The 25,124-nt window shown below is 45.4% G+C and overlaps 1 protein-coding gene across 1 annotated transcript in view; it reads left to right on the forward strand.

Moving 5' to 3' along the window:
* The window catches only part of MAMDC4 (MAM domain containing 4), a 510,080-nt gene that overhangs the window by 482,222 nt on the left and 2,734 nt on the right, over nt 1-25,124 (forward strand). Inside the window, exon 28 of the mRNA XM_030206971.1 lies at nt 15,527-15,702. Within this exon, the coding sequence (XP_030062831.1) occupies nt 15,527-15,702 (176 nt within the window). The remainder of the gene's footprint in view (nt 1-15,526; nt 15,703-25,124) is intronic.

Consider the following 25,124-nt stretch of genomic DNA (forward strand, 5'->3'; position numbering starts at 1 on the left):
TAATCTTATGCTTGCTTAAAATGTTAAAGTGTTCACAGTTTGCCAATACAAAGACAGTTTCTCCTTCTGACTTCTCTGGCTGTCTTTGGTTACTAACAAGTCGACCCAGGGGGTGGGGTGGCTCTTGATCAGGGAAAAGTATTTGAAAGACAATAGGAAGGTACTTGACTCAAATTGTTCTTTGCAATGTGGGCTTTGAGGAATGCTAGCACTTGAACACTGGTTTTAAACTTCCACAAAATCCTCTGCTTTTTCACAAACCGCTCTTCTAATAAATGTATTTAATCAGTACCAAACATTACTTTTCTTTGCTAAAAAGCTCACCTGTGTGCAGACCAGTTAGCATCCCGACTGATTCAAGCAGATTTATTTGATTCACTTTTTCTTTCTGGTTTGTTTAACCCAACACAAATCAGACTCTTCACAGCTTAACTTTTCTGGTTTAATCAAATGTAGTGAGAATGCTCTGTTAAAGGCACACTTCTCCTGCTGAAAATGTCTTCATCTCCTTCAGTAACTATTTAGTTTTTACTTTGGTTTTTTACTGTCGGGCCTCTTGAGACTTTTTAACTGTGGAGTCTCAATATCCTGAAGTATTAACTTGGTATACCAGCAGATACCTGAGGTCTCTTCATTCTCTGAAGTTTCTTTATTGAATGAACACAGATAATTTACTCACAGTTCCTAGTAGGCATGGGCTGCTCCCAGCACGGCAACTAGCGTGTGCGATGTGGTACAGCGCTGACTGGCCATGAGCTACTCAGGTCCCCCGCGTCGCGAAGTTGCTCCTCTCACCTCCCCACCCCTGGCTCTACAGCTGTGTGTGCAGCGATCCCCGCTTTCCTCCTCTCTTCGCAGCCTCAGGCGGGCAGCCTGCTGGCCGGCGCTCCTGTCAGTGTGCAGCGGAGGCCGTGGGCGTCACTGCCTGGCCGGTAATGTCAGAGGTGTGGACAAGTGCTGGCCGGCGCTCCTTTTACTGTGCAGCTGAGGTTGGGGGCATTGCTGCCTGGCTGGCGATTCCAGAGGTGCAGACGGGCGCCGAGGCTCGAGCTGTGGCAGCGCCACGGCCCCAAAGCAGGGGGAAGCCGCGGTCGGCTCTCAGCGACGACCTGGCCCGGACAGGATGTCCGAGAGATGCCTGAACTCAGCGGCGCCTCCTGTTTCACCTCCCAGGTGAGACCCGCCAGTCTAGTCCGGCGCATCCGACTCCCAGCCTGCTGACCTCTGTGCATTAAAGAAGTCTATGCGGTACGAGGCTATCAGAGACAAGGCCCTTTGCCCTTGCACTGTATTGTTTTGATTTGCATTGAAGAGTTTGCTGCAGATTCTTTATGTATTGCAAAATGTTCACTTCTATGTTCACTTTGTAAAATTAATAAACAGATTTAAATATAAAGAAGTCTATGCAGGGTGACTGCAGAAGCCCTCTCAGATTGCAGTCATCTCCATCTCCTCTCGGGGTCTCGGATCTAGGCTCACCTGGGTGGGATTGCGGGGGTCCGACTCGTCTGCTTTCTTCCCAGACTGCATTCAGCAAGTGCTCGGCAGGCTGGAGCGCTGGGCTGTATTTATAATTAACTGTCCTTCCTCGCTCGTTTGGGAAAGATTCTGCCAAAATTTGGTTTCTGTACAGGCCACTAACTATCCTTTGAGGTCATATAGCACTTGCCAGCCGGTTGCTGTGTCCCGGACGTTACACTTGCATGAGTGTATGGTAGAATACATGTCCATCTTTGCATTTCCTGTCTTACAACTGGGGGAACTAACCATTCCCGCTGGGCATTATATGCATGTTTGGCTGCCCTACGGATAATCCTGGGGGGATATCCCCTCTGTCTGAACCACAAGAACATTTTTTTTGTTACATTTGTACCCCGCGCTTTCCCACTCATGGCAGGCTCAATGCGGCTTACATGATGCAATGGAGGGTTAAGTGACTTGCCCAGAGTCACAAGGAGCTGCCTGTGCCGGGAATCGAACTCAGTTCCTCAGTTCCCCAGGACCAAAGTCCACCACCCTAACCACTAGGCCACTCCAAGTTTGATCTACAAACACCTCCCATGAGGTGTACAATCTCCGAATATGGAGGAACTGCCCCACCGGTATGCTATTCTTCAATGTCTGTGGATAGTGGCTGCGAAAATGTAATACAGCATTGCAATCTGTGTCCTTACAATAAGATTGGGTCACAAACCTCCCTTGTTGCCACCATATATTTACGTCCAAAAGGTTAACCTTAGACCCCCCCCCCCCCCACAATCTGATGAACAAATTGAATATTGGGGTCTTGGGCGTTCAAATATCTCAAAAACTGTTGTAACATTGGCCCATCCCCTTTCCAAATGAATAGGACATCGTCAATGTACCGCAGCCACCCTACCACTTGTGAAAAAAATGGAGAGGAATTAACAAATTTCTCCTCGTACTGATTCATATAAAGGCAAGCAACCGTGGGGGCAACTGCTGCCCCATGGCTACATCTTTAATCTGAAGAAAAAATTGATCCTTGAATACAAAAAAATTGTGAGAGATGATCAATTTAGCCATCTCCCACAATAGAATAACCATACCTTCTGACAACTGCAAAGTATTCAACAAATCACCCACCATCTGAACCGCAGCAGCCTGGGGGATGTTAGTATACAAAGCTGTAACATCCAGCGTAATTAGCATAATATTTTCTTCATCTTGTCTCGAAAATTGATCCAACAGCTCCAGTAAATGACCTGAATCCTTCACATAAGATTTAATCCTTTGCATACATGGCCTTAAATGAAAATCTAAAAATTGAGAGAGGGGTTCAAAAAGAGATCCTCTACTGGATCCATTGGATTATCATTCAGTGTTGATATTGTACCATTGGATTATTATTCAGTGTATCGCTGGCCAAGTGGTAAAGAAAAGCAAACCACGGTTGGAGGCAAGACCGAGTCCAAATGACCAGCCCAAACACTAAAATAAGAGCTTCAAAACAAGTTTATTAGGACCCAACACGGGTCTGTGTTTCGGCAGCAAAGCCTTCTTCAGGGGTCTTTAAAAGTGGACTAACACAGCTACCACATCTCCCTTCTCTCTAGGAAACAGCTGTCCAACTCCTGCTCCTTCCAACAGAGGGACTTCTTTTACTGGTGAACAGTTTCTAGCTCTCTGTCACCTCCTGTTGGAAGGAGAAGGAGTTGGACAGATGTTTCCTAGAGAGAAGGGAGATGTGGTAGCAGTGTTAGTCCACTTTTAAAGACCCCTGAAGAAGGCTTTGTTGCCAAAATACAGACTGTTTTGTGTCCTAATAAACTTGTTTTGAAGCTCTTACTTTAGTGTTTGGGCTGGTCATTTGGATTCAGTCTTGCCTCCACCCTTGGTTTGCTGTGCTTTGTGTCTTTGTGGAAGGCGTGGACTCCCTTTCCTGTTTCCATCGAGTGGTGAAGAAACCAGCGCTGGGGGTACCGACATCCTTAGAGGATGATCCACAGTTGAAGAAGCAACAATGATTGGTATATTTCTAAGACACTCCTACTGGACATTTGGATGAACAACAAGTTGATTTTCAGGACTTTTGATATCTGGGTCCATGGACATGCAAATGCCCCAGTAGTAGATTGGGTGAGGTGTAGTTGTGACTAATGTGTATAGGACCAGGTGTTCACTGTGTATGTATATCAGCAAGGATTAAGATGTTTCAGGTAGTGGGAGAATATAATCTACATGAGAAGGTATATGTATAATTTAATGGGTTTTAAGGTGTGTTATAATACTTAATAAAGCATTTGTAAAGGTTGATAGTTGTTGAACTGAGTAGTTTTTTTAATACATGGAATATAACTGGCCTGGACTTCCAGGATGGTAGTTTTGAACAGCATCCACGCCTGATTTTTTACCTTAGCAGCTGCTTCTCTAAGTTTTTCTTTTCCACTGTTCTTCTCATTTTATCATAGTCTCCTTTTTGAAAGTTAATGCTAACATATTGGATTTCCTGTGTGTACTAAACATAGTAAACATAGTAGATGACGGCAGAAAAAGACCTGCACGGTCCATCCAGTCTGCCCAAGAAGATAAATTCATATGTGCTACTTTTTTATTTGTACTGCCCTCTTCAGTGCACAGACCGTATAAGTCTGGCCAGCCCTATCCCCGCCTCCCAACCACCAGCTCTGGCACAGACCCTATAAGTCTGCCCAGCACTATCCCCGCCTCCCAACTACCAGTCCCGTCTCCCACCACCAGCTCTGGCACAGACCGTATAAGTCTGCCCAGCACTATCCCTGCCTCCCACCACCGGCTCTGGCACAGACCGTATAAGTCTGCCCAGCACTATCCCCGCCTCCCAACTACCAGTCCCGCCTCCCGCCACCAGCTCTGGCACAGACCGTATAAGTCTGCCCAGCACTATCCCTGCCTCCCACCACCGGCTCTGGCACAGACCGTATAAGTCTGCCCAGCACTATCCCCGCCGCCCAACCACCAGCTCTGGCACAGACCCTATAAGTCTGCCCAGCACTATCCCCGCCTCCCAACTACCAGTCCCGCCTCCCACCACCAGCTCTGGCACAGACCGTATAAGTCTGCCCAGCACTATCCCCGCCGCCCAACCACCAGCCCCGGCACAGACCGTATAAGTCTGCCCAGCACTAGTCCCGCCTCCCAACCACCAGCCCTAGCACAGACCGTATAAGTCTGCCCAGCACTAGCCCCGCCTCCCAACCACCAGCTCTGCCACCCAGTCTAGGCTAAGCTCCTGAGGATCCCTTCCTTCTGCACAGGATTCCTTTATGTTTATCCCACGCATGTTTGAATTCCGTTACCGTTTTCATCTCCACCACCTCCCGCGGGAGGGCATTCCAAGCATCCACCACCCTCTCCATGAAAAAATACTTCCTGACATTCTTCTTGAGTCTGCCCCCCTTCAATCTCATTTCATGCCCTCTCGTTCTACCGCCTTCCCATCTCCGGAAAAGGTTTGTTTGCGGATTAATACCTTTCAAATATTTGAACGTCTGTATCATATCACCCCTGTTTCTTCTTTCCTCCAGGGTATACATGTTCAGGTCCGCAAGTCTCTCCTCATACGTCTTGTAACGCAAATCCCATACCATCCTCGTAGCTTTTCTTTGCACCGCTTCAATTCTTTTTACATCCTTAGCAAGATACGGCCTCCAAAACTGAACACAATACTCCAGGTGGGGCCTCACCAACGACTTGTACAGGGGCATCAACACCTCTTTTCTTCTGCTGGTCACACCTCTCTCTATACAGCCTAGTAACCTTCTAGCTACGGCCACCGCCTTGTCACACTGTTTCATCGCCTTCAGATCCTCAGATACTATGACCCCAAGATCCCTCTCCCCATCCGTACCTAGCAGACTCTCACCGCCTAACACATACGCCTCTCTTGGATTTCTACTCCCAGAGCTGATATCAAATCTGTTATCAAACGGCCCCAGCACCATTACCTCCTGCACCAGATCATGCGATCCACTAAGGACTGGTCTAGAATTTTTCTTCCTCCTGTTGGCTACTGTACCAGCTGCTCCATAAAGCAGTCCTTAATTTCATCAAGGAATTTTACCTTTCTAGCAAGCCCTGATGTTACATTTACCCAGTCGATATTGGGGTAATTGAAATCACCCATTATTATTGTGTTGCCTGGTTTGTTAGCCTCTCAAATTTCTTAAAAACTTTTCTACATCAGTCTGTTCATCCTGGCCAGGTGGACGGTAGTACACTGCTATCACTATCCTTTTCCCCTTTACACATGGAATTTCAATTCATAAGGATTCCAACATGTGTTTTGTGTGCTGCAGAATTTTTAGTCTATTTGATTCAAGGTCCTCCTTAACGCATAATGCTACCCCTCCACCAATTCGATCCACACTATTACTACAATATAATTTGTATCCTATAAAATGTCCCACTGGTTGTCCTCCTTCCACCAGGTCTCAGATGCCAATTATATCTAGTTTTTCATTTAATGCAATATATTCTAAATCTACCATCTTATTTCTTTGGCTTCTGGCATTTGCATATAGACATTTCAAACTATGTTTGTTGTTCCTATTTACATCTTGCTCAGCAGTTGACAGTGATAATTTGCAATCTTGAAAACTGCTGCTTTTTATTTAAAGAAACCTGGTCTACTGTGGATTCTATTGCAACCTTGTTATCAGGATGCTCCATCGTCCCTGTTTTTGTAATATCTTTGAAAGATTAAGTGCTTTTGAACGACTGTCGGTGTTTCCCCCAGTTTCTAGTTTAAACACTGCTCTATCTCCTTTTTAAATACCAATGCTAGCAGCCTGGACCCAGTGGAGCCCATTTTTCCAGAATAGGCTCCCCTTCCCCAGAATGTTGCCTGGGTCCTAACAAATCTAAAATCCTCCTCCCTGTACCATCACCTCATCCAAGCACTGAGACTCCAGAGCTCTGCCTGTCTGTTGGGCCCTGCATGTTGAGCTAGTAATGAAAAAGGTGTGAGCAAAATCCAAATAAAATAAAAATACATAAAGTTCTTCAGAACAAGTGATGTAAAGACAGGCAATAGAAGGGGCCTCCATGCCACACCTTTGGTCTGAAGGTAAAACTTGTCTTCAAAAACAAAATAATTGTGTTTAACCACCAGTTTACTAAAGTTAAGTAATATTAGTAGTATGAATATAATTCCTTCTCCCTTTGTTTAGTAATTATAATTATTCAAAAGTATTAATAGGGTGCGTGTGAAGTTTGAGGTCCTGTGATAAATCAAATTTTAACTGCCAGACCCTCGACAATTCTTCTAATGTTTGGAGATCCCTTCTCATTGTGTCTACTCCCTCCAGGATATCCACTCTATTGGCTATCTTCATGTCATCAGGAAAAAGACAAACCTTTCCTTCCAACGCCTCAGCAATCTCTCTCACAAATATATTAAACAGAATAGGCCCCAGCACTGACCCCTGAGGAACTCCACTGCTCACCTTCCTTTCCTCCAAGCGGATTCCATTTACCACCATCCTCTGCCACCTGTCGGTCAACCAGTTTCCTATCCAGTTCACCACTTTTGGTCCTAAGTTCAGCTCTTTCAGCTTATTCATGAGTTTTCTGTGGGGAACCATATCAAAGGCTTTGATGAAATCCAATTAGATTACACTAGCACACGTCCTTCATCCAGTTCTTTGGTCACCCAGCCAAAGATGAATTTGGCAGGATTTTCCTTTGGTAAAGCCATGTTGCCTCAGATCCTCGAATCCGTTGGCTTCTAGAAAGTTAGCTATCCTTTCTTTCAGCAGCGACTCCATTATTTTTCCTACCACTGACATGAGACTTACCCGGTCTGCAGTTTCCCACTTCTTCCCTATCTCCACTTTTGTAACGAGGGACCACATCTGCTTGTCTCCAGTCCCTCAGAACCTCTCCCATCTCTAACGATCTATTAAATAAATCTTTAAGAGGTCCCGCCAGGACCTCTCTGAGCTCCCTCGGTATCCTGGGGATGTATCCCATCTGGCCCCATAGCTTTGTCCACCTTCAGATTCTCAAGCTGTTTGTAAACTCTTTCTTCCGTAAATGGCGAAATATCCACGCCATTCCCAGACATTCCCTCAGCAGCCAATCATGGTCCTTCTCTAGGATTTTCCTCCGTGAACACTGAAGAGAAGTAATTGTTTAGCATGTTCGCTTTATCCTCATCACTCTCCACATAGCCATTCTCATTATCATATTAGTCTTGCAATTCCCTTCTTATTTTTCTCCTTTCTCCAGTATATCTGAAAAAAGTCTTGTCACCTCTCTTTACATTGTTAACCATTTTTTCTTCTGCTTGTGCCTTTGCTAGCCATATTTCCCTCTTTGCTTCTTTGAGTTTAATATGATAATCTTTTCCATGATGCTCTCGTTGCGTTCTTTTGTATTTCTTGAACAAAGCCTCTTTTGCTTTTATTTTTTCTGCTACTTGTTGAGAGAACCATAAAAGCTTCCTATTTCTCTTGTTTTTGTTTCCTTATGTAAATATCAGTTGCCATATTTATAGTAGCCTTTTATCTTTGACCACTGATTTTCCACTTCTATGCCTTCCTATGCCAACAGCTCCTTCTTCAGGTATTCCCCCGTTTTATGTACTTTTTTCAGTATCATAATGATGCAATACAGCAAAAGAATTAGACAGGGACAAAGGTTGGGAGGGTGAGTGCTTCTATGTCACTAAGACCGGTCTACCAGAGCCTACTGTGCCCCATCTACTCTGTTTCATGCTCTGTGGCAGTGGTGGTAAATTTGCTGGGAATTAAACCTGGATGCTTCTTTAATTGTAGCCACTTCTTTTTTGAGTTTGTTAAGAACAAACTGTTTACCTTCTTATTACATCTGCCTTTTGCTTTTATCTTCCACATTGGCTTTAGTAGAACATGTGCCTTGTTTTCTCACTCCTGTCATTATCCTTTTCCCTTTAAACATGAAAAGCAAACAGATTATAAAGTCTTGTATCACTCCATGGTGCAACAGCACCTTAAATACTGTCTGCATTCTCCGAGGACAAGCAGGCTGCTTGTTCTCACATGTGGGTCAGCGTACATGGCGGCCCCAGGAACGGAGATTTTTCTAGTAAAATCCAAAAAGCTTTGCGACAGCCAGCAAAGTGTGGGACGGACGCACTGCGCATGCGCGGCCATCTTCCCGCCCGCATGCGTCCGTTCCCGCCTCAGTTTTTTCTTTTCAGCGGTGGAGAGGAGCTGCTTGTTGGTCTCTCTCCCTCAGGTCCCAGGAAAACCTTAGATGCTTTTCGCATGCAATTTGCCGTTTTTTTCTTGTTTTACGTCGCCCTTTTTTTGTTTTTCTTTTCTAGTCTTTAAAAAAAAAAAAAAAGGAAAGAACCCTTTTTCCTTAATTTTTGTCCTTGGTAAGTTTCCTTTCGTTTCCGTTGCGGCCTTTTTGGGCCGCACATCCGCGGTACTCCCTTTTTTTGTGCCCTCAGTTGGCACAGAGCTGTTTGACTTCGCCGCCGCAATTTTTCCGCTGATGTCATCGAAGCCTTCCAGTGGCTTCAAGAAGTGAGCTCGGTGTCAGCGGTCGATCTCGGGCACTGACCCGCACCCCTGGTGCATCCAGTGCCTTGGGCCCGACCATCGCCCAGACGCTTGTAAGTTGTGTCTTAGCTTGAAAAAGCGGACACAGGCGTCGAGAAGAGCTCTTTGGGACCTTCTTTTTGGAGCTCCGACTGATTCCTCGGCGTCCAGTTCGGTTCTGAGGTCGGCGGCGTCAATATCAGCACCGGGGATGGCATCGACATCGAGAGCGTAGGTAATGGCTGTCCGAACTTCACCTGTAGTTGGGAGTAGTGAGCCGTCGAGCGGGCCTCCACCTGTCTCGAAGGCTCCTGCTGTGCAGGCCCACCGGGTCCGACCGATGTCGAACCCGACCCTGAGGAGGCGTGTGGATTCCACATCCTCCTCGTCGGTACCGAGTACCGGTGACATGCTTCGAGCGCTCACCCTCCATACAAGAGGTGTCGGTGCGTCGATCTTCGGACAGCCCGGTACCACCTCCCAGGCCTTCGCAGTTTCTGACTTCAACTCCGGTACCGGCCCCTCAGCCTTCCTCAACAGCCACTCTGGAGGAGAGCATTCAAGCCATTCTTCCGGGTCTTCTGGAAGGGCTGCTGCACCAGGCTATTCCGGTACCGGGGGTGCCTGCGCCCTCGGTACTGTCGATGGAAGCGGCGGCTGGCTCCTTGCCTGTGGTGAGGTCCCCGACACTGGTACCGCTTGCGGCATTGGCTGCCACCCAGGTCGACTCCCCGTCGATGTCGATGGAGGGAGCTTCATCGCCACCAGCATGGGAGTCGACCTCTCGACATCGCTGTAGAGGACATGGTTCCTCGGTGTCGAGACGGGCCCGGTTTCAGACTGTAGTTCATGAATTCTTGTCCGATACCGAGGAGGATGCCTCCTGGGATGAAGGGGAAGACCCCAGATATTTCTCTTCCGAGGAGTCTTGTGGTCTTCCTTCTAATCCCACTCCTTCATCTGAGAGGAAGCTTTCTCCACCGGAGAGTCTGTCCTTCTCCTCCTTTGTCCAGGAAATGTCTGTGGGCATTCCCTTCCCTGTGGTAAATGAGGATGAGCCCAGGACTGAGGTCCTGGACTATCCTTCGCCACCTGAGGAGTCATCCACTGTCCCCTCTGCATAATGTCCTGAAGGAGACATTGCTGAGGAATTAGATGAAACCATTATCTAATCCCACCATCCCCAAGAAAGCAGAGTCCCAATATCGGATCCATGGAGAACCTGAGTTGATGAGGTTGCAGTTACCTCACGACTCTGCGGCTGTGGATTCCGCTCTCAAGAGAGCCAGCAGTACTAGAGATTTCGCCTTGGTGCCCCCGGGGCAAGAGGCTAGGACTTTAGACTCTTGAGAGGAAGGCCTACCAGTCCTCTATGCTCGTGTCCAAAATTCAGTCCTACCAGCTCTACACGAACATTCACGTGCAGAATAATGTTAAGCCACTGGCGGACTTGGTGGATAAGCTCCCTCTGGAGCACGCCAGGCCTTTTCAGGAGGTGGTCAGGCAGCTGAAAGCATGTCGTAAATTCCTGTCCAGAGGTGCTTATGACACTTTTGATGTTGCATCCAGATCCGCTGCTCAAGGTATAGTGATGCACAGACTTTCCTGGCTGCGTGCCTCTGACCTGGACAGCGGCTTGCGGATGTCCCTTGCTGGGGGGGATAATATTTTTGGTGAAAAGGTCAAGCAGGTGGTAGAGCAGCTCCACCAGCAGGAAACCACCCTCGACAAACTCTCCCACCGGGCGCCTTCAGCACCTACCTCAACAGGTAGACGTTTTTTCAGGGGAAGGAGGAATGCTCCTTATGCTTACAATAAGCGCTGGTACAATCCACCTTCCCGACAGCCATCTCAGGCTCAACCCCAGCGCGTTCGTTCGCGTCAACAGCGTGCGCCCAGACAGGCCCCTGCAGCTCCCCAGCAAAAGCAAGGGACGGGCTTTTGACTGGCTCCAGTTGAGCATAGCTGCCATAAACGTACCTGTGCCGGACGATCTGCCGGTCAGAGGGAGGTTAAAATTTTTTCACCAAAGGTGGCCTTTCATAACCTACGACTGGTGGGTTCTTCAAATAGTCTGGTTAGGGTACTCCCTCAATTTGATTTCCAGACCTCCAAATTGTCCACCGGGAACTCAGTCCTTCAGCTTCCAGCACAGGCAGGTACTTGCAGAGGAACTCTCCGCCCTTCTCAGCGCCAATGTGGTTGAGCCCGTACCACCAGGGCAAGAAGGGCTGGGATTCTATTCCAGGTACTTCCTTGTGCAAAAGGAAACAGGGGGGATGTGTCCCATCCTAGACCTCAGGGCCCTGAACAAATATCTGGTCCGAGAAAAGTTCAGGATGGTTTCCCTGGGCACCCTTCTTCCCATGATTCAGAAAAACGACTGGCTATGCTCTCTGGACTTAAAGGATGCTTACACTCGCATTCCGATACTTCCAGCTCACAGGAAGTATCTTCGATTCTGTCTGGGAACACAGCACTTTTAGTATTGTGTGCTACCCTTTGGTCTCGCGTCTGCGCCCAGGGTTTTTACAAAATGCCTGGCAGTAGTCGCAGCATCGATTGGCTGGTGAAGAACACCTCAGAGGCAGGGGCTCTACAGTCCATTCAGGTGACTATTCGACTTTTCGAGCTACTGGGGTTTGTCATCAATTACCCAAAGTCCCACCTTCTTCAAGTTCAAAAACTAGAATTCATTGGAGCTCTGCTGGATTCTCAGGCAGCTCGGGCCTATCTTCCCGAGATGAGGACAGACAATCTTCTGTCTTTCATTTCCATGGTCCGAGCGTCTCACAGCTCGGCAGATGTTGAGACTGCTAGGCCATATGGCCTCCACAGTTCATGTAACGCCCATGGCATGCCTTCACATGAGATCTGCTCAATGGACCCTAGCTTCTCAGTGGTATCAAGCTGCGGGGAATCTAGACGATGTGATCCAGCTGTCCACTGTTTTTCACAATTCCCTTCAGTGGTGAACAATTCGATCCAACTTGACCTTGGGACATCCCTTCCAAATTCCTCAGCCTCAAACAGTGCTGACTATGGATGCATCTCTCCTGGGGTGGGGAGCTCATGTAGATGGGCTCCACACTCAGGGAGCTTGGTCCCTGGGGTCTTCAGATCAATCTCCTGGAGTTGCGAGCGATCTGGAACGCTCTGAAGGCTTTCAGAGATCGGCTGTCCAATCAAATTATTCACATTCAGACAGTCAGGTTGCCATATACTACGTCAACAAGCAGGGGGGCACCGGATCTCGCCCCCTGTGCCGGGAAGCCATCCAGATATGGCTTTGGGCTTGCTGTCACAGCATGTTTCTTCAAGCCACATATCTGGCAGGCGTAAACAACAGTCTGGCCGACAGATCCAGCAGGATAATGCAACCTCATGAGTGGTCGCTCAACTCGGGCGTGGTACGCAAGATCTTCCTGGAGTGGGGCACCCCCTCGGTGGATCTTTTTGTCACTCAGCTCAATCACAAGGTCCCTCAGTTCTGTTCCAGACTTCAGGCCCACGACAGACTAGCATCAGATGCCTTTCTCCTTCATTGGGGGAAGGGCCTTCTGTATGCATATCCTCTCATACCTCTGGTGGAGAAGTCTTTGCTGATAAAGCAGCAAGACCGCAGAACCATGATTCTGATTGCGCCCTTTTGGCCGTGCCAGATCTGGTTCCCTGTTCTTCTGGAGTTGTCCTCCGAAGAACCGTGGAGATTGGAGTGTTTTCCAACCCTCATCACTCAGAACGAAGGGGCACTTCTACATCCCAACCTCCAATCTCTGGCTCTCACAGCCTGGATGTTGAGAGTGTAGACTTCGCCTCCTTGGGTCTTTCTGAAGGTGTCTCCCGAGTCTTGCTTGCATCCAGTAAAGATTCCATGAAGAAATGTTACTTTTAAATGGAGGAGGTTTGCCGTTTGGTGTGGCAGCAAGGCCCTAGATCCTCGCTCTTGTCCTACACAGACCCTGCTTGAATACCTTCTACACTTGTCAGAGTCTGGTCTAAAGACCAACTCCGTAAGAGTTCATCTTTTTTTTGTTGTTGTTACATTTGTACCCCGTGCTTTCCCACTCATGGCAGGCTCAATGCGGCTTACATGGGGCAATGGAGGGTTAAGTGACTTGCCCAGAGTCACAAGGAGCTGCCTGTGCCTGAAGTGGGAATCGAACCCAGTTCCTCAGTTCCCCAGGACCAAGGTCCACCACCCTAACCACTAGGCCATCCTCCACTCTTAGTGCAATTAGTGCTTTTCATTATCGTGTAGAAGGTAAGCCTATCTCTGGACAGCCTTTAGTTGTTCATGAGAGGTTTGCTTTTGTCAAAGCCCCCGGTCAAACCTCCACCTGTGTCATGGGATCACAACGTCGTTCTTACCCAGCTGATGAAACCTCCTTTTGAGCCACTGGATGCCTGCCATCTGAAGTACTTGACCTGGAAGGTCATTTTCTTGGTGGTGGTTACTTCAGCTTATAGAGTCAGTGAACTCCAAGCCTTGGTAGCCCATGCTCCTTATACTAAATTTCATCATAACAGAGTAGTCCTCCGTACGCACCCTAAGTTCTTGCCGAAGGTGGTGTTGGAGTGCCATCTGAACCAGTCAATTGTCTTGCCAACATTTTTTCCCCCGTCCTCATAGCCGCCGCCCTGCTGAACGTCAGTTGCATACATTGGACTGCAAGAGAGCATAGGCCTTCTATGTGGAGCGGACAAGCCCCTTCAGACAGTCCGCCTAAATGTTTGTTTCTTTCAATCCCAACAGAAGGAAACGTACAATCTCCAATTGGCTAGCAGACTGCATTTCCTTCACTTATGCCCAAGCTGGGCTGACTCTTGAGGGTCATGTCATGGCTCATAGTGTTAGAGCCATGGCAGCGTCAGTGGCCCACTTGAAGTCAGCCACTATTGAAGAGATTTGCAAGGCTGCAACATGGTCATCAGTCCACACATTCATATCTCATTACTGCCTTCAGCAGGATTCCCGACGCAACAGTCGGTTCGGGCAGTCGCTGTTGCAGAATCTGTTTGGGGTCCAGAATCCAACTCCACCCCCCTAGGCCCATTTTTATTCTGTCCCAGGCTGCATTCTCAGTTAGCTGTTTCTTTGTAGGTCAATCTTTGTTATGTCCTCGCCGTTGCGAGGCCCAGTTGACCATTGTTCATTGTTTTGAGTGAGCCTGGAGGCTAGGGATACCCCACATGTGATAACAAGCAGCCTGCTTGTCCTCGGAGAAAGCGAAGATACTTACCTATAGCAGGTATTCTTCGAGGACAGCAGGCTGACTGTTCTCACCAACCCGCCCACCTCCCCTTTGGAGTTGTTTTTATTCTTTGTTTGCTTTTGATATAACTGAGGCGGGAACGGACGCGGGCGTGAAGATGGCCGCATATGCGCAGTGCATCCGTCCCGTGCTTTGCTGACTGTCACAAAAGCTTTTTGGATTTTACTAGAAAAATCTCCGTTCCTGGGGCCGCCATGGACGCTGACCCACATGTGAGAACAATCAGTCTGCTGTCCTCGGAGAATACCTGCTACAGGTAAGTATCTTTGCTATTCTGGTCACTGTATCTCAAAAAAAGATATAGCGAAAGTAGAAAAGGTACAGAGAAGAGTAACAAAAATGATAAAGGTGATGAGATGACTTCCCTATAAGGAAAGGCTAAAGAAGCTAGGGCTCTTCTACTTGGAGAAGAGACAGCTGAGGGGAGATATCACAGATCTATAAAATATTGAGTGTATCACAGAATTTAAACACTTCATTTCCCAAAATACAGATACTAGGAGGCGCACAATGAAGCAGTAAGTAGTAAACCAGAGAAAAGGTACAGTGGCCAATCCAGGTCACAAGTACCTGGCAATATCTTAAATGAGTAAAACGGATTTTATGCTGTTTGGGATAAGCAGTGGATTTTCCCAAGTCCACCTTGATAATGGCTGATGGACTTTTCGCTTATGAAATTATCCAGACCTTTTTTTAAACCCTACTACGCTGTTTATCACATTCTCTGGTAACACATACCAGAGTTTAACTACAGATTGAATAAAAAAGGTTTGGATAATTTCATAAGCGAAAAGTCCATCAGCCATTATCAAGATGGACTTGGGAAGTTCCACTGCTTATCCTAAACAGCATAAAATCCGTTTTACTCTTAAGATCTTGCCAGGTGGATTGACCACTGTTGGAAACAGGATACTAGGCTTGCCAGTCTGCTCCAGTATGGCAAAGTTTATGTTCTTATATTTGTTACCAAACCAGAGTGCATGTTTATTTGATGTCACTTAAACAGAAGGGGAAGGTTGTCACAAGACTTATATCTTAATACTTCATTCTTGTAAGAGGCTGCTTGTGTTATGTGAAACAATTAAACAGGCATGCATTTCTCACTATTGCTTTACCCCCCCCCCCCCCCCCCCCCACACACACACTTTTGAAAATATCAACCAGCAAGTTTTGAACCCAAAACATATAGACTGCTCAAGTTGTTTGTTTCTCTTTTTCCAGAAAAGAAAAATACAGGAGTGGTGGTCACTAGTGTTCTCTTTGTTATTATACTGCTAATCCTTGCCATATTGGGCATCAGATACTGTATTAAGAAGCAAAAGCATCATGAGTCAACTGCTGAGAGCCCAGAAGACCCAGACAGAATTCAAGGCTTTGATAGCATTGTATTCTCTACGGTAAGAAGTTTGCATGACAGAAACCCTTACCGCTGCATATCTGTAAGCTGAATATTCTGTGGGACTTATGGTGGGTACAATATTTAAAGAATCATCAACCCAAGAAACATGTCTATTAACTACTACTACTACTATTTATCATTTCTATAGCGCTACAAGGCATACACAGCGCTGTACACCATACACAAAAAGACAGTCCCTGCTCAAAGAGCTTACAATCTAGATAAGACAGGCAGACAGACAGAACAAATAAGAGCAATACTTTTGCTCTTTTCTCTATGTGAGCACATTTGACTTAACAGTGGAGGCAAGCTGGGACTATATTCTTCGAAGAATCTCACATTAAATTTCAAAACAAAAATCTGTTGTTTAAAAAAAAAAAACATGAAACGTTTGCATAACACTGGTTGTAAAACTAAACAGCTTCTGTAATAAGTTTCCCTGCTGCACCAAAATTCATCAGGCTAAATGCCTGAACCTCAAAGCTCATGTCAATACCGCCAAAGCCCCAGCACCAGGACAGCTGCATCTAATCACATTCACTCCTGTTCTGTTCCTTCTTTGAAGATAAAATGCAGATCTGTACCGATAGCAAGCCCTTGGCAGGAATTGTGCTGGAACTGGATGTATATCACCTACCAGTGTTTTATACGGACGTATAGCTGTCTAATTCTTACTTGGTAATGTTTTTCCCTTTAGTCCCAAAGGGTCAGTCCAGTCTAATGGGTTATGCCCATCCACCAGCAGGTGGAGATAGAAAGCACTGAACTTTGCATTCTAGGGACGTATGCAGAGTGCTCAGGCAGTCTGATAGCTGAAGTTACTCTAGTGCTTGGCTAAAAAACACACTCCAACTATTAGAACAATAGAAACAATATAAACAGTCAAAAAGAGGGCTATATATGTGTCTCAGAAATAAACAATAGAACTATATATATTAACAAACCACCAGGAACAACAGAAGGGCAGGTTCTAGAGTGATCCGTTGGGACTAAAGGAAAAAAAAATATCAGGTAAGAACTTATTTTTCTTTCCATTCCGTCAAAGGATCAGTCCAGACTAATGGGATGTAGAAAAGAAGTCCTTAAGTAGGGAAGGAATTAGATAAACATGCAGGAAGTACCTGAGCTCCAAAGGAACTAACTAGCCAATCTTTCTACAAGATCTGTTTGACAAAAGAATGCGAAGACTAAGTCACTGATCTACAAATTTCTTCCAATAAGATTGCTGAGATAGAAATAGATTTGGTAGAGCGAGCTTTAATCTGCAGAGTAGGTTTGTTTGAGAGGACGTAAGCTGAAGATATAGTCTCTCAACCATTTGCTACTGTTGCTTTAGAGGCAGTAAGACCACTCTTAGGCCCAAAAAAGATGATCTGAGCGCCCAAAATAATTGGTAGCCTTCAAGTAACGCATAAGAACCCGTTTAACATCCAAGAGGCAAAGAGTATTAAGTATAGACCTCTTTGGAAAGAGGAAGGAAGGAACACAGTTTGGTTAACATGAAAACAGAATTTTTGGAAGGAAAGAGGGAACTGTTCAAAAAGAAATTCCCTCATCTAAAAAACAAAGAAAAGGGAAATCTGCAACAGTGCTTGAAGTTCTGAAATTCTACGTGCTGAAAATAAGGCGATAAGAAAAACAGATTTTACAGTAAGATCTTTAAGAGCTTTATGGAGAGGCTCAAAAGGAGTTTGTTGAAGCATTTTGAGAACTATAAGGAAGACGCCACTCTGGATAATCCTTCCAAAGAGGAGGATGTAAATGATTAACATCTTCCAAAAAGTGCACAATATCTGGATGTGCTGCAAGGGAGATTATGGATATGGCCCCTATAACATGCCAAAGCTGCAACCTACACTTCGAGAGAATTAAGGGCCAACCCTTTTTTGAAACCCTCCTGTTAAATGGCTGAAACATGAGGTAAAGAAGCTTTAAATGGAGGAATTTCAGACTGCTTTGACCAGCTTTCAAAAGTTCTCCAAACTCGAGCATAAGAAGCAGGAGTCATTTTCGTGCCTGAAGTAAAATAGTAATACCGTTCTGAATATTTGTATTTATTTTTTTGTTACATTTGTATCCCACATTTTCCTACCTATTTGCAGGCTCAATGTGACTTACATAGTACCGGAGAGGCGTTCACCGGCTCCGGAATGAGCAAATGCAAAGTGATGTTGTGGTAAAATAAGGTTCATGTGGAACAGACCAGGGGCGTAGCCAAACACCCAATTTTGGATGGGCCTGGGCAGAACTCCACCCTGTCCCACGAGTGATTTGGTCTCTCCTCTCTTGTCTGCATGCGATATGGTCTCTCAAACATCGCCCCTTCCCTGCATACCTTTTAAATAGCAGATTTTCACTGGCAGCGAACAGCAACTAATATGTACTGCTCATGTTGGCTTCCCAGCCTTCTTTCTGATGCAACTTCCTGTTTCCACATAGGCAGGAATACATCAAAGGGGAGGCTATGGGGCTGTTGTGAACAGTATGTGTCAGTCGCTGCAGGCCAAGATCTTCTATTTACAAGGTATTCAGGAGGGCCAGTTGTTGGGAGATTTTGGCTGGTGGGGCTTGGGGATCCCTGCCAGCCACATCATAGGTGTGCTGCTACTGGGTGGGCCTGAGCTCAAATTGGTTGGGCCTGGGCCCACCCTTGGCTACACCACTGGAACAGACACATTTGGGAATCGTAGAGCGGAAGAGTTATGTTATGTCCATTACGTGCTTTGGTTTTGTTGTGTTGCAGAGTTCAGACATTTAAGTTGGATCGGTAGGGTATGCCTTTTTAAACAGGTTAGTTTTTAGAGATTTCCGGAAGTTTAGGTGGTCATACGTTGTTTTCACGGCTTTTAGTAGTGCGTTCCACAGTTGTGTGCTTATGTAGGAAAACCTGGATGCATATGTTGATTTATATTTCTTTGCAGCTTGGGTAGTGGAGATTTAGATATGTTCGTGTTGATCCGGATGTGTTTCAGGTTGGTAGGTCTATGAGGTTTGTCATGTATCCTGGGGCTTTGCCGAAGATAATTTTATGAACCAGGGTGCAGATTTTGAAAGCAATACGTTCTTTAATTGGGAGCCAGTGCAGTTTTTCACAGAGGGGTTTTGCGCTTTCAAATCGCGTTTCTTCCTCAGTTGCATCCTTTTAATAAACAGGCCATGAGACCAAAGGAGGAGGGATCCTCCATGAGAATGGGACCTTGATGCAGCAATCCCTTTTGCTGAGGAAGATGCAACATAGGGGCAACCTGAAGGCATACAATGACCCCATACCATGGTCTTCTTAGCCAATCCAGAGCCACTAGAATCATTTGGCCCGGATGAAGAGCAATGCAGCATAATAGTCTGCCTATCAAAGGCCACAGGGGAAGAGCAATGTGGCATAATATTCTGCCTATCATAGGCCACAGGGGAGAGACATATAGAAGACCCTGAGTCAGCCAAAGTTGCATCAAGGCATCTATCCCCAAGCAGCACTTCTACTTTCAGGGACTGGAAAAGTTGTGTACCTGAGCATCGCAACTGGATGTCATGATTTCCAAAATCGGTACCCCTAGTGGGTTGTGATGAGGCAAAATACCTCTTTTGAGAGAGTTGCCATTCACCTGGATCCAGAGATACCCTACTCAGGTAGTCTGCCCCTGTTATTCAGAGACTCTACAATATGGGTCGCTGATATCAGAGGAATGTTTATCTCTACCCACTGAAAGAGAAGGTGAGATTCCCTGGCTGAGGAAACACTCTTTGCTCCCCCTCTGCTTGTTGATGTATGAAACTGTCACATTGTATGAGAAGATTCTCACTTGTTTGCCTTGTGAAAGAAGGGCAAAGGCCAATAGAGCTGTCCAAACTGCTCAGAGCTCCAATCTGTTGAAGGAAGATACTGCCACAGTAGACCACTGGCCCTGTACCATTTGTTGAAGATAGTGAGCGTCCCAGCCCACTCGGCTGGAAACAGAAGCGAGAACAGTCCAATCTGGAGTGGACAAAGGAAGACGAGGTAGAATGGACTGGAGTACGGAGCCACCATTTCAAACTCCATCTAGCTTGAGTTGTCCAAGGTATTAACTCTTCGTAATTCTCAAGACCATTGACTCAAAGAGAAAATTGGAAAGGTCTCATATGGAATTTTGCCCAAGAGAATGTGTGGCTACCACTGATCCCAAAACTTGAACATAATCTCAAGCTCCTGGGCAGGGAAGGGAAAGAAAGTTTAAAATCTGCTGTTGCAACTTTTGCTAACACGACAGCGGTAGGAAATCTTTTCCTTCCTTTGTATTGAACTGAACCCCCAGATAAATCGAGAGACTGAGACAGCATTAAGCAACTCTTAGTGTGGTTCACTACCCAACCTAGAGAAGTCAGATAATCAATGTGCTAGTACTGCGAACCCTCTCAATAGATAAGGCCCAAATGAGTCAATCATCCAGGTGGGGTGGACTTGAATTCCCTGTCTGTGAAGGAAAGCAGCCACTACTACTGTGACCTTGGAAAATGTGCAGGAAGCAGTTGCTAGGCCAAACAGCATGGACTTGAATTGAAAGTGATTCCCCAATGTTGCAAACCTGAGAAAGTTTTGACAAGGTGGCCATATTGGAACATGGAAATAAACCTCGAGCTCCAGCAAGGTAAGAAATTCTTACGACTGGACCACGGCTAATAACAAATTTCCAGGTTTCCATTCTGAAATGCTGTATCTTGAGGGACTGATTGACTCCTTTGAGATCCAAGACTGGACGAAAGTAAAACGAACACCTTCCTGTCCTTTTCCCTTTGCGGGACCAGCTGAATTGCACCAAGGTTTAACAAAGACATCAAGGTCTCTTGCACCGCCAGACATTTGCTTGGCTTGGTGCAAGGGAAGAATACAAATAGATCTGCGATTGGTTTGCAAAGCTCGTTTGTAACCATAACGAATGTCTAAGACCCATTTGGCCCGGTCTAATGTGATATTGGCCCACTCCTTATAGAAGAGGGATAGACAACCTCCTATAATTTGCAACAAGGAGTGAACCTTATGCCTATCATTGTGAGGGGTTAGCAGAAGTGGAGAGTCTAGAAGAGGTTGGCAACTTTTTCCCCACAAAAGGAAGAGTCGGATTGCTGAACACACAGCTTCTGAGTAGAAGCTCCAGATTTTCCTGGTCTATATTTAGAGTCCCTAAAACAAGCCTTAGCTGACCTGAATTGGGACTTGAATTAGTCCTCACAAAGTCTCTGAATTTTAGAGTCCTCCAAATCCTTTACCATCTTTTCAAGATCTGTTTCAAAAAGGAGCTAGCCTCTGAATGGTAACTTAGGAAGACGCGATAGATGCCATATCAGCTGCCCAATTTCTGAGCCAGAACCACCTCCTCGTAGAGGCAGCAAGACATACATTTGGCCGAGGCTCTGAGGATGTCATATAAAGCATCTGCTAGGTAGGATATTCCTGCTTACAAAGATGACAAAAATTCAGGGGGAGAGAGTCTAATGTAGATAGCTGATGTATCCAAGATTAAAAAAGCTCCACTGCAACAAAGGAGTTGCATACTTTTAGTACAAGAGTGTTGTGCAGACTTATACGGTTTGTGCCCTGAGAATGGCAAGGAGAAATCACTCAGGTATAGTTATAAAGTATCGCATGTCATGTAAAATGAGTTTAACTTGGACAGACTGAATGGACCGTACAGGTCTTTATCTGCCGCCACATATTATGTTACTGCCGCATGAGCATTAAGTGCTGCAACCTGGAAGGCAAGCTTTAAAGAGGATTCAAGTTTTCGATCATACACATCTTTTAAGTATAGTGACTCCTTCCACAGGAATAGTAGTTTGTTTAATAACTGCTGTAATTAGGGAATCAACTTTAGGATAAACAAATTTTTCCAAGTCAGATGGCAGAAGAGGATAAAGCTTAGACATTGCCCTTGCCACCCTGAGACTGGAGTCAGGGTATTCCTATTGTTCTTGCATGACTTCATGAATATGAAAGCACTTAGAGGGCTTCTTGGTTCCAGACATAATAGAAGGAGTAGTGGAGGTAGAGTGAATAGCTGGAGTGGAAATATTTAAAACATCTAATGTTTTGGAAATCAATAAGACATGTTCATCTTTTAGGAAAAAACAAGCAAAACAAAACTAGCTACTGTAGGATTATCTCAACCTTCAGCACCAATATTTCACAGACTGGCAAATCCTGAGGAATTGAATGTTCAGAAACCACTTATAACTCCTCCTTAGAATCCGGAGGAGAATTAGGGGAAACTTCATCAGTACCAGACAACTTCCGTCTTTTTGAGAGCTCTTCAGAAATAGATTGCAATGAAGTTGTGGCTGCCATAGACTGAGCACTTAAAACATATGCCTGGTGGAGGAGAAGAATTCTGTCAAAAAAGGCAAAGAAGCAGCACTTTTAACAGCGGAATTCAGCGCCAGATGAGTGTAGGAAACAGGGGATTATTTAAAATGGCTGTGGTACTATCAAAACTTTGTTGGAGGAACTGCGGGGGGCTGGGGACTGCAGGTCATATATGGTGGCTATGCCCAAAGGTGCAGGCCTACTGGAAGGGTGTGCGATCTCGATTACAGAGGTGGCTGGACCGGTCAGTGCAGTGGCATCCTTCAGTTTTCCTGCTTGGGTCTAGGCCGGCGGGGCTAACGTCTGATCAGTGGATCTTGACAAGGTATGCTTTGCATGCTGCTCGAATAAACTTAGCGCAAAGTTGGAAATCCCTGGTAGTACCCCCAATACGAAGATGGATCACTAAAATAAGATACATGTGTGAGATGGAAAGACTGACTGCCGTGAAACGGAGAACTGTGCATAAGTGGGAAAGAATCTGGGAACCCTTCTTACAAAGGTGCTTTGGTTGAAATATGTGATGGGAGATAATTGGGGAGTAGTAGGGAATAGATGGGGGGGAAGGGAGAGGGAGTGTGGGTGGATAGGGAGGTTTAAAATACCAAAATTGGATAAAAATTGAAGTAAAATATGATTCTAGTTACAGCATTGATATTATGTTGGTACCCTTCGGGTGCTAGAGTTATGTATATTGAGTGTTCCAGAATATATGGTTTTGTAAGGTGGCACGCATGTATTTTAATGTTCATCAATGCTTAATAAAGACTTCTTTAAATTAAAAAAAAAAAAAATGGCTGTGGTACTGTCCCGGGTTGTGGTTAGCACACCTGAGCCTACCAAAACTGTTGCAGCAGGAAAATTATCCTGCACCCCTTTCAACGCTATTCCTGTTCCCAAACTCAACTGAACTGATGTTTGCTGGTTTAACACAGCACATGCTCGACGTTGAAAGTCGACTTCCACAACGGGAACAGACTTTAACAGGGTCAGACAGTCAGAAAAGTGTACTTACAGTCTGAAGACAAAAGTACTCTGCCCATCTGTTTAATGCTAAGGCACATTAAAGACCAATCTTCCTCACATGACAAAGCCAGAGAGCTAGTGTTTTTTTTTTTTTTAAAAGAGGTAGGAGAAATATGCTGGGCAAGAAAGAGGCAGAAGTGGTATGTGGGGGAGCAGGGAGGGACCTAGAACCACTAGGTTTACACTCGGATAGTAGTAGAGCTCAATCCCAAACTCAACTGAACCTGCAAGCAGGACAGGAGACCACGAAGTCACAGAGCTGCACAGGATGTCTTATCTGCCTGCTGGAGATAGAAAATACTGCCTGAGCTACTCTGCATACATCCCTAGAATGCACAGCTCATTAATACTATCGCCACCTGCTGGCAAATGGGCATAACCCATTAGTCTGGACTGATTCCTTGTTGATGTAATGGAATTAAGTTTTGGAGCTACTGTACAATTACCTAAACAGAAAAGATCTTGACACCATGGCTCAAACCTATTGGGAGTTACAAGGTCCAAAAGACAAGTCAGCTGATATTGTACTGGCCAAGTGAACCAAACTGCTTTAATGGAGTTAGTTTCAATTACATTTATAAGTTTATGAAGAGAACATTCGCAACATGTATAGACCACTACACAGTCTGGTCAGTCATTCCAAGGCTTTCCTCTGTATCATCTTCCCTATAGTAGACTTTAGTGGAGGACTGATGGAGGAAAATGGTCAACACCAAAAATGAGAATAGCACACTGCTGGCTAGCTCAATTTAAAGACCACAAGAATCAGACACCCAAGCCACACTTATTTTAACGCTGCAGGGCACACTCACAGGGTTTAAAAAAAAAAAAAAAAAAACACCACACTCATATTATTGTTATTGCAAAAAGCAGAGTCTGAACATATAAATCTTCAAAATAGATGTTCACATTAGTTTAATTGCTTTCCTGTTTTTGATCACAACTTATCTACAAAAATCTTTTGAGAATGTCAAATCCTTCCATGACCCAACAAGGACCCCTGTTTTTGTTACTTGCTGATCTATGGGATGTGGAAACTTAGCCAGGCTGCAATCCAAAATGGTTCCTGTTCTAAAATAGACATTGTCAAGTCAAATTCAAACAGAGATTACTCCCAAATCACAGGATCCACACACCTCTGCAAAAACACAAAAAGTCAAAAGCTTTCCATTCCACCATGTGGTTGAGTACCCAATGAACCACCATGTCTAAAAAAAAATATTCAGTGTTACTCATCTACTGCAAATACTGTCACTTATCTCCCCTCCTTAAGGGGAACCTCAGGTGTTCTAATGATATGAACATAAGTTGTTCAAACGAATGCTGGACCTCAACACAATGCTGAACTGATTGTTCTATCTTACTCCATTGAATGCAGTGTGTATTCACTCATTTTTAATTGCCTTGACATTTGTCCAACATATAGTAATGAACACGGGCACTGTTTAGATACACCTGTACTATGATGAACAAATTTTTCATTTCTCATGACTACATATAGTACATAGTAACCATATCTTTCGCATATCCATATGGCAAATCCTGTGACTCAGTCACCTTTTACACACATGACAAAATCTTATCCTGAAAGACTATTGCATCAGCTATAAGCAATCAGCATTCACTTCTTTCAAAGCAGCACACCATGTAATATATTTGTGGGCTTCTTAATAATCCTTCCTATTCACTGTGCCCAAATGAGATCTCACAGGTTGCTACTGATGGATCCAAATCCAATCTAGCATATCATAAAAGTGGATCCTGGTCATTAAAAAAGAAGAGCACCCTTAAAGGCTTTCACCACTGTGTCTAGGATTCCAACACTTTTTAATCAGTTCTCTGGCTGTTTTATAAACTACTCCTCTTGCATGGGGCATACCCTCTGAAAGTATAGAAACTGTGAACATGGCAGGCTGTTCTTCAGATTACCAGGATGCCTACTGCTATCCTATATAATAAAACTCACCCTCAACGTTCCGAGGACACTGATGTCACTGTCAGGTCCTCTGGGCACTTCCTTCCGGTTCGAAGCCTTCGTGGTGGTGAAGCCACCGAAA

The sequence above is a fragment of the Microcaecilia unicolor genome, chromosome 6 (assembly GCF_901765095.1).
Source record: "Microcaecilia unicolor chromosome 6, aMicUni1.1, whole genome shotgun sequence".
Taxonomy (NCBI): Eukaryota; Metazoa; Chordata; class Amphibia; order Gymnophiona; family Siphonopidae; genus Microcaecilia; species Microcaecilia unicolor.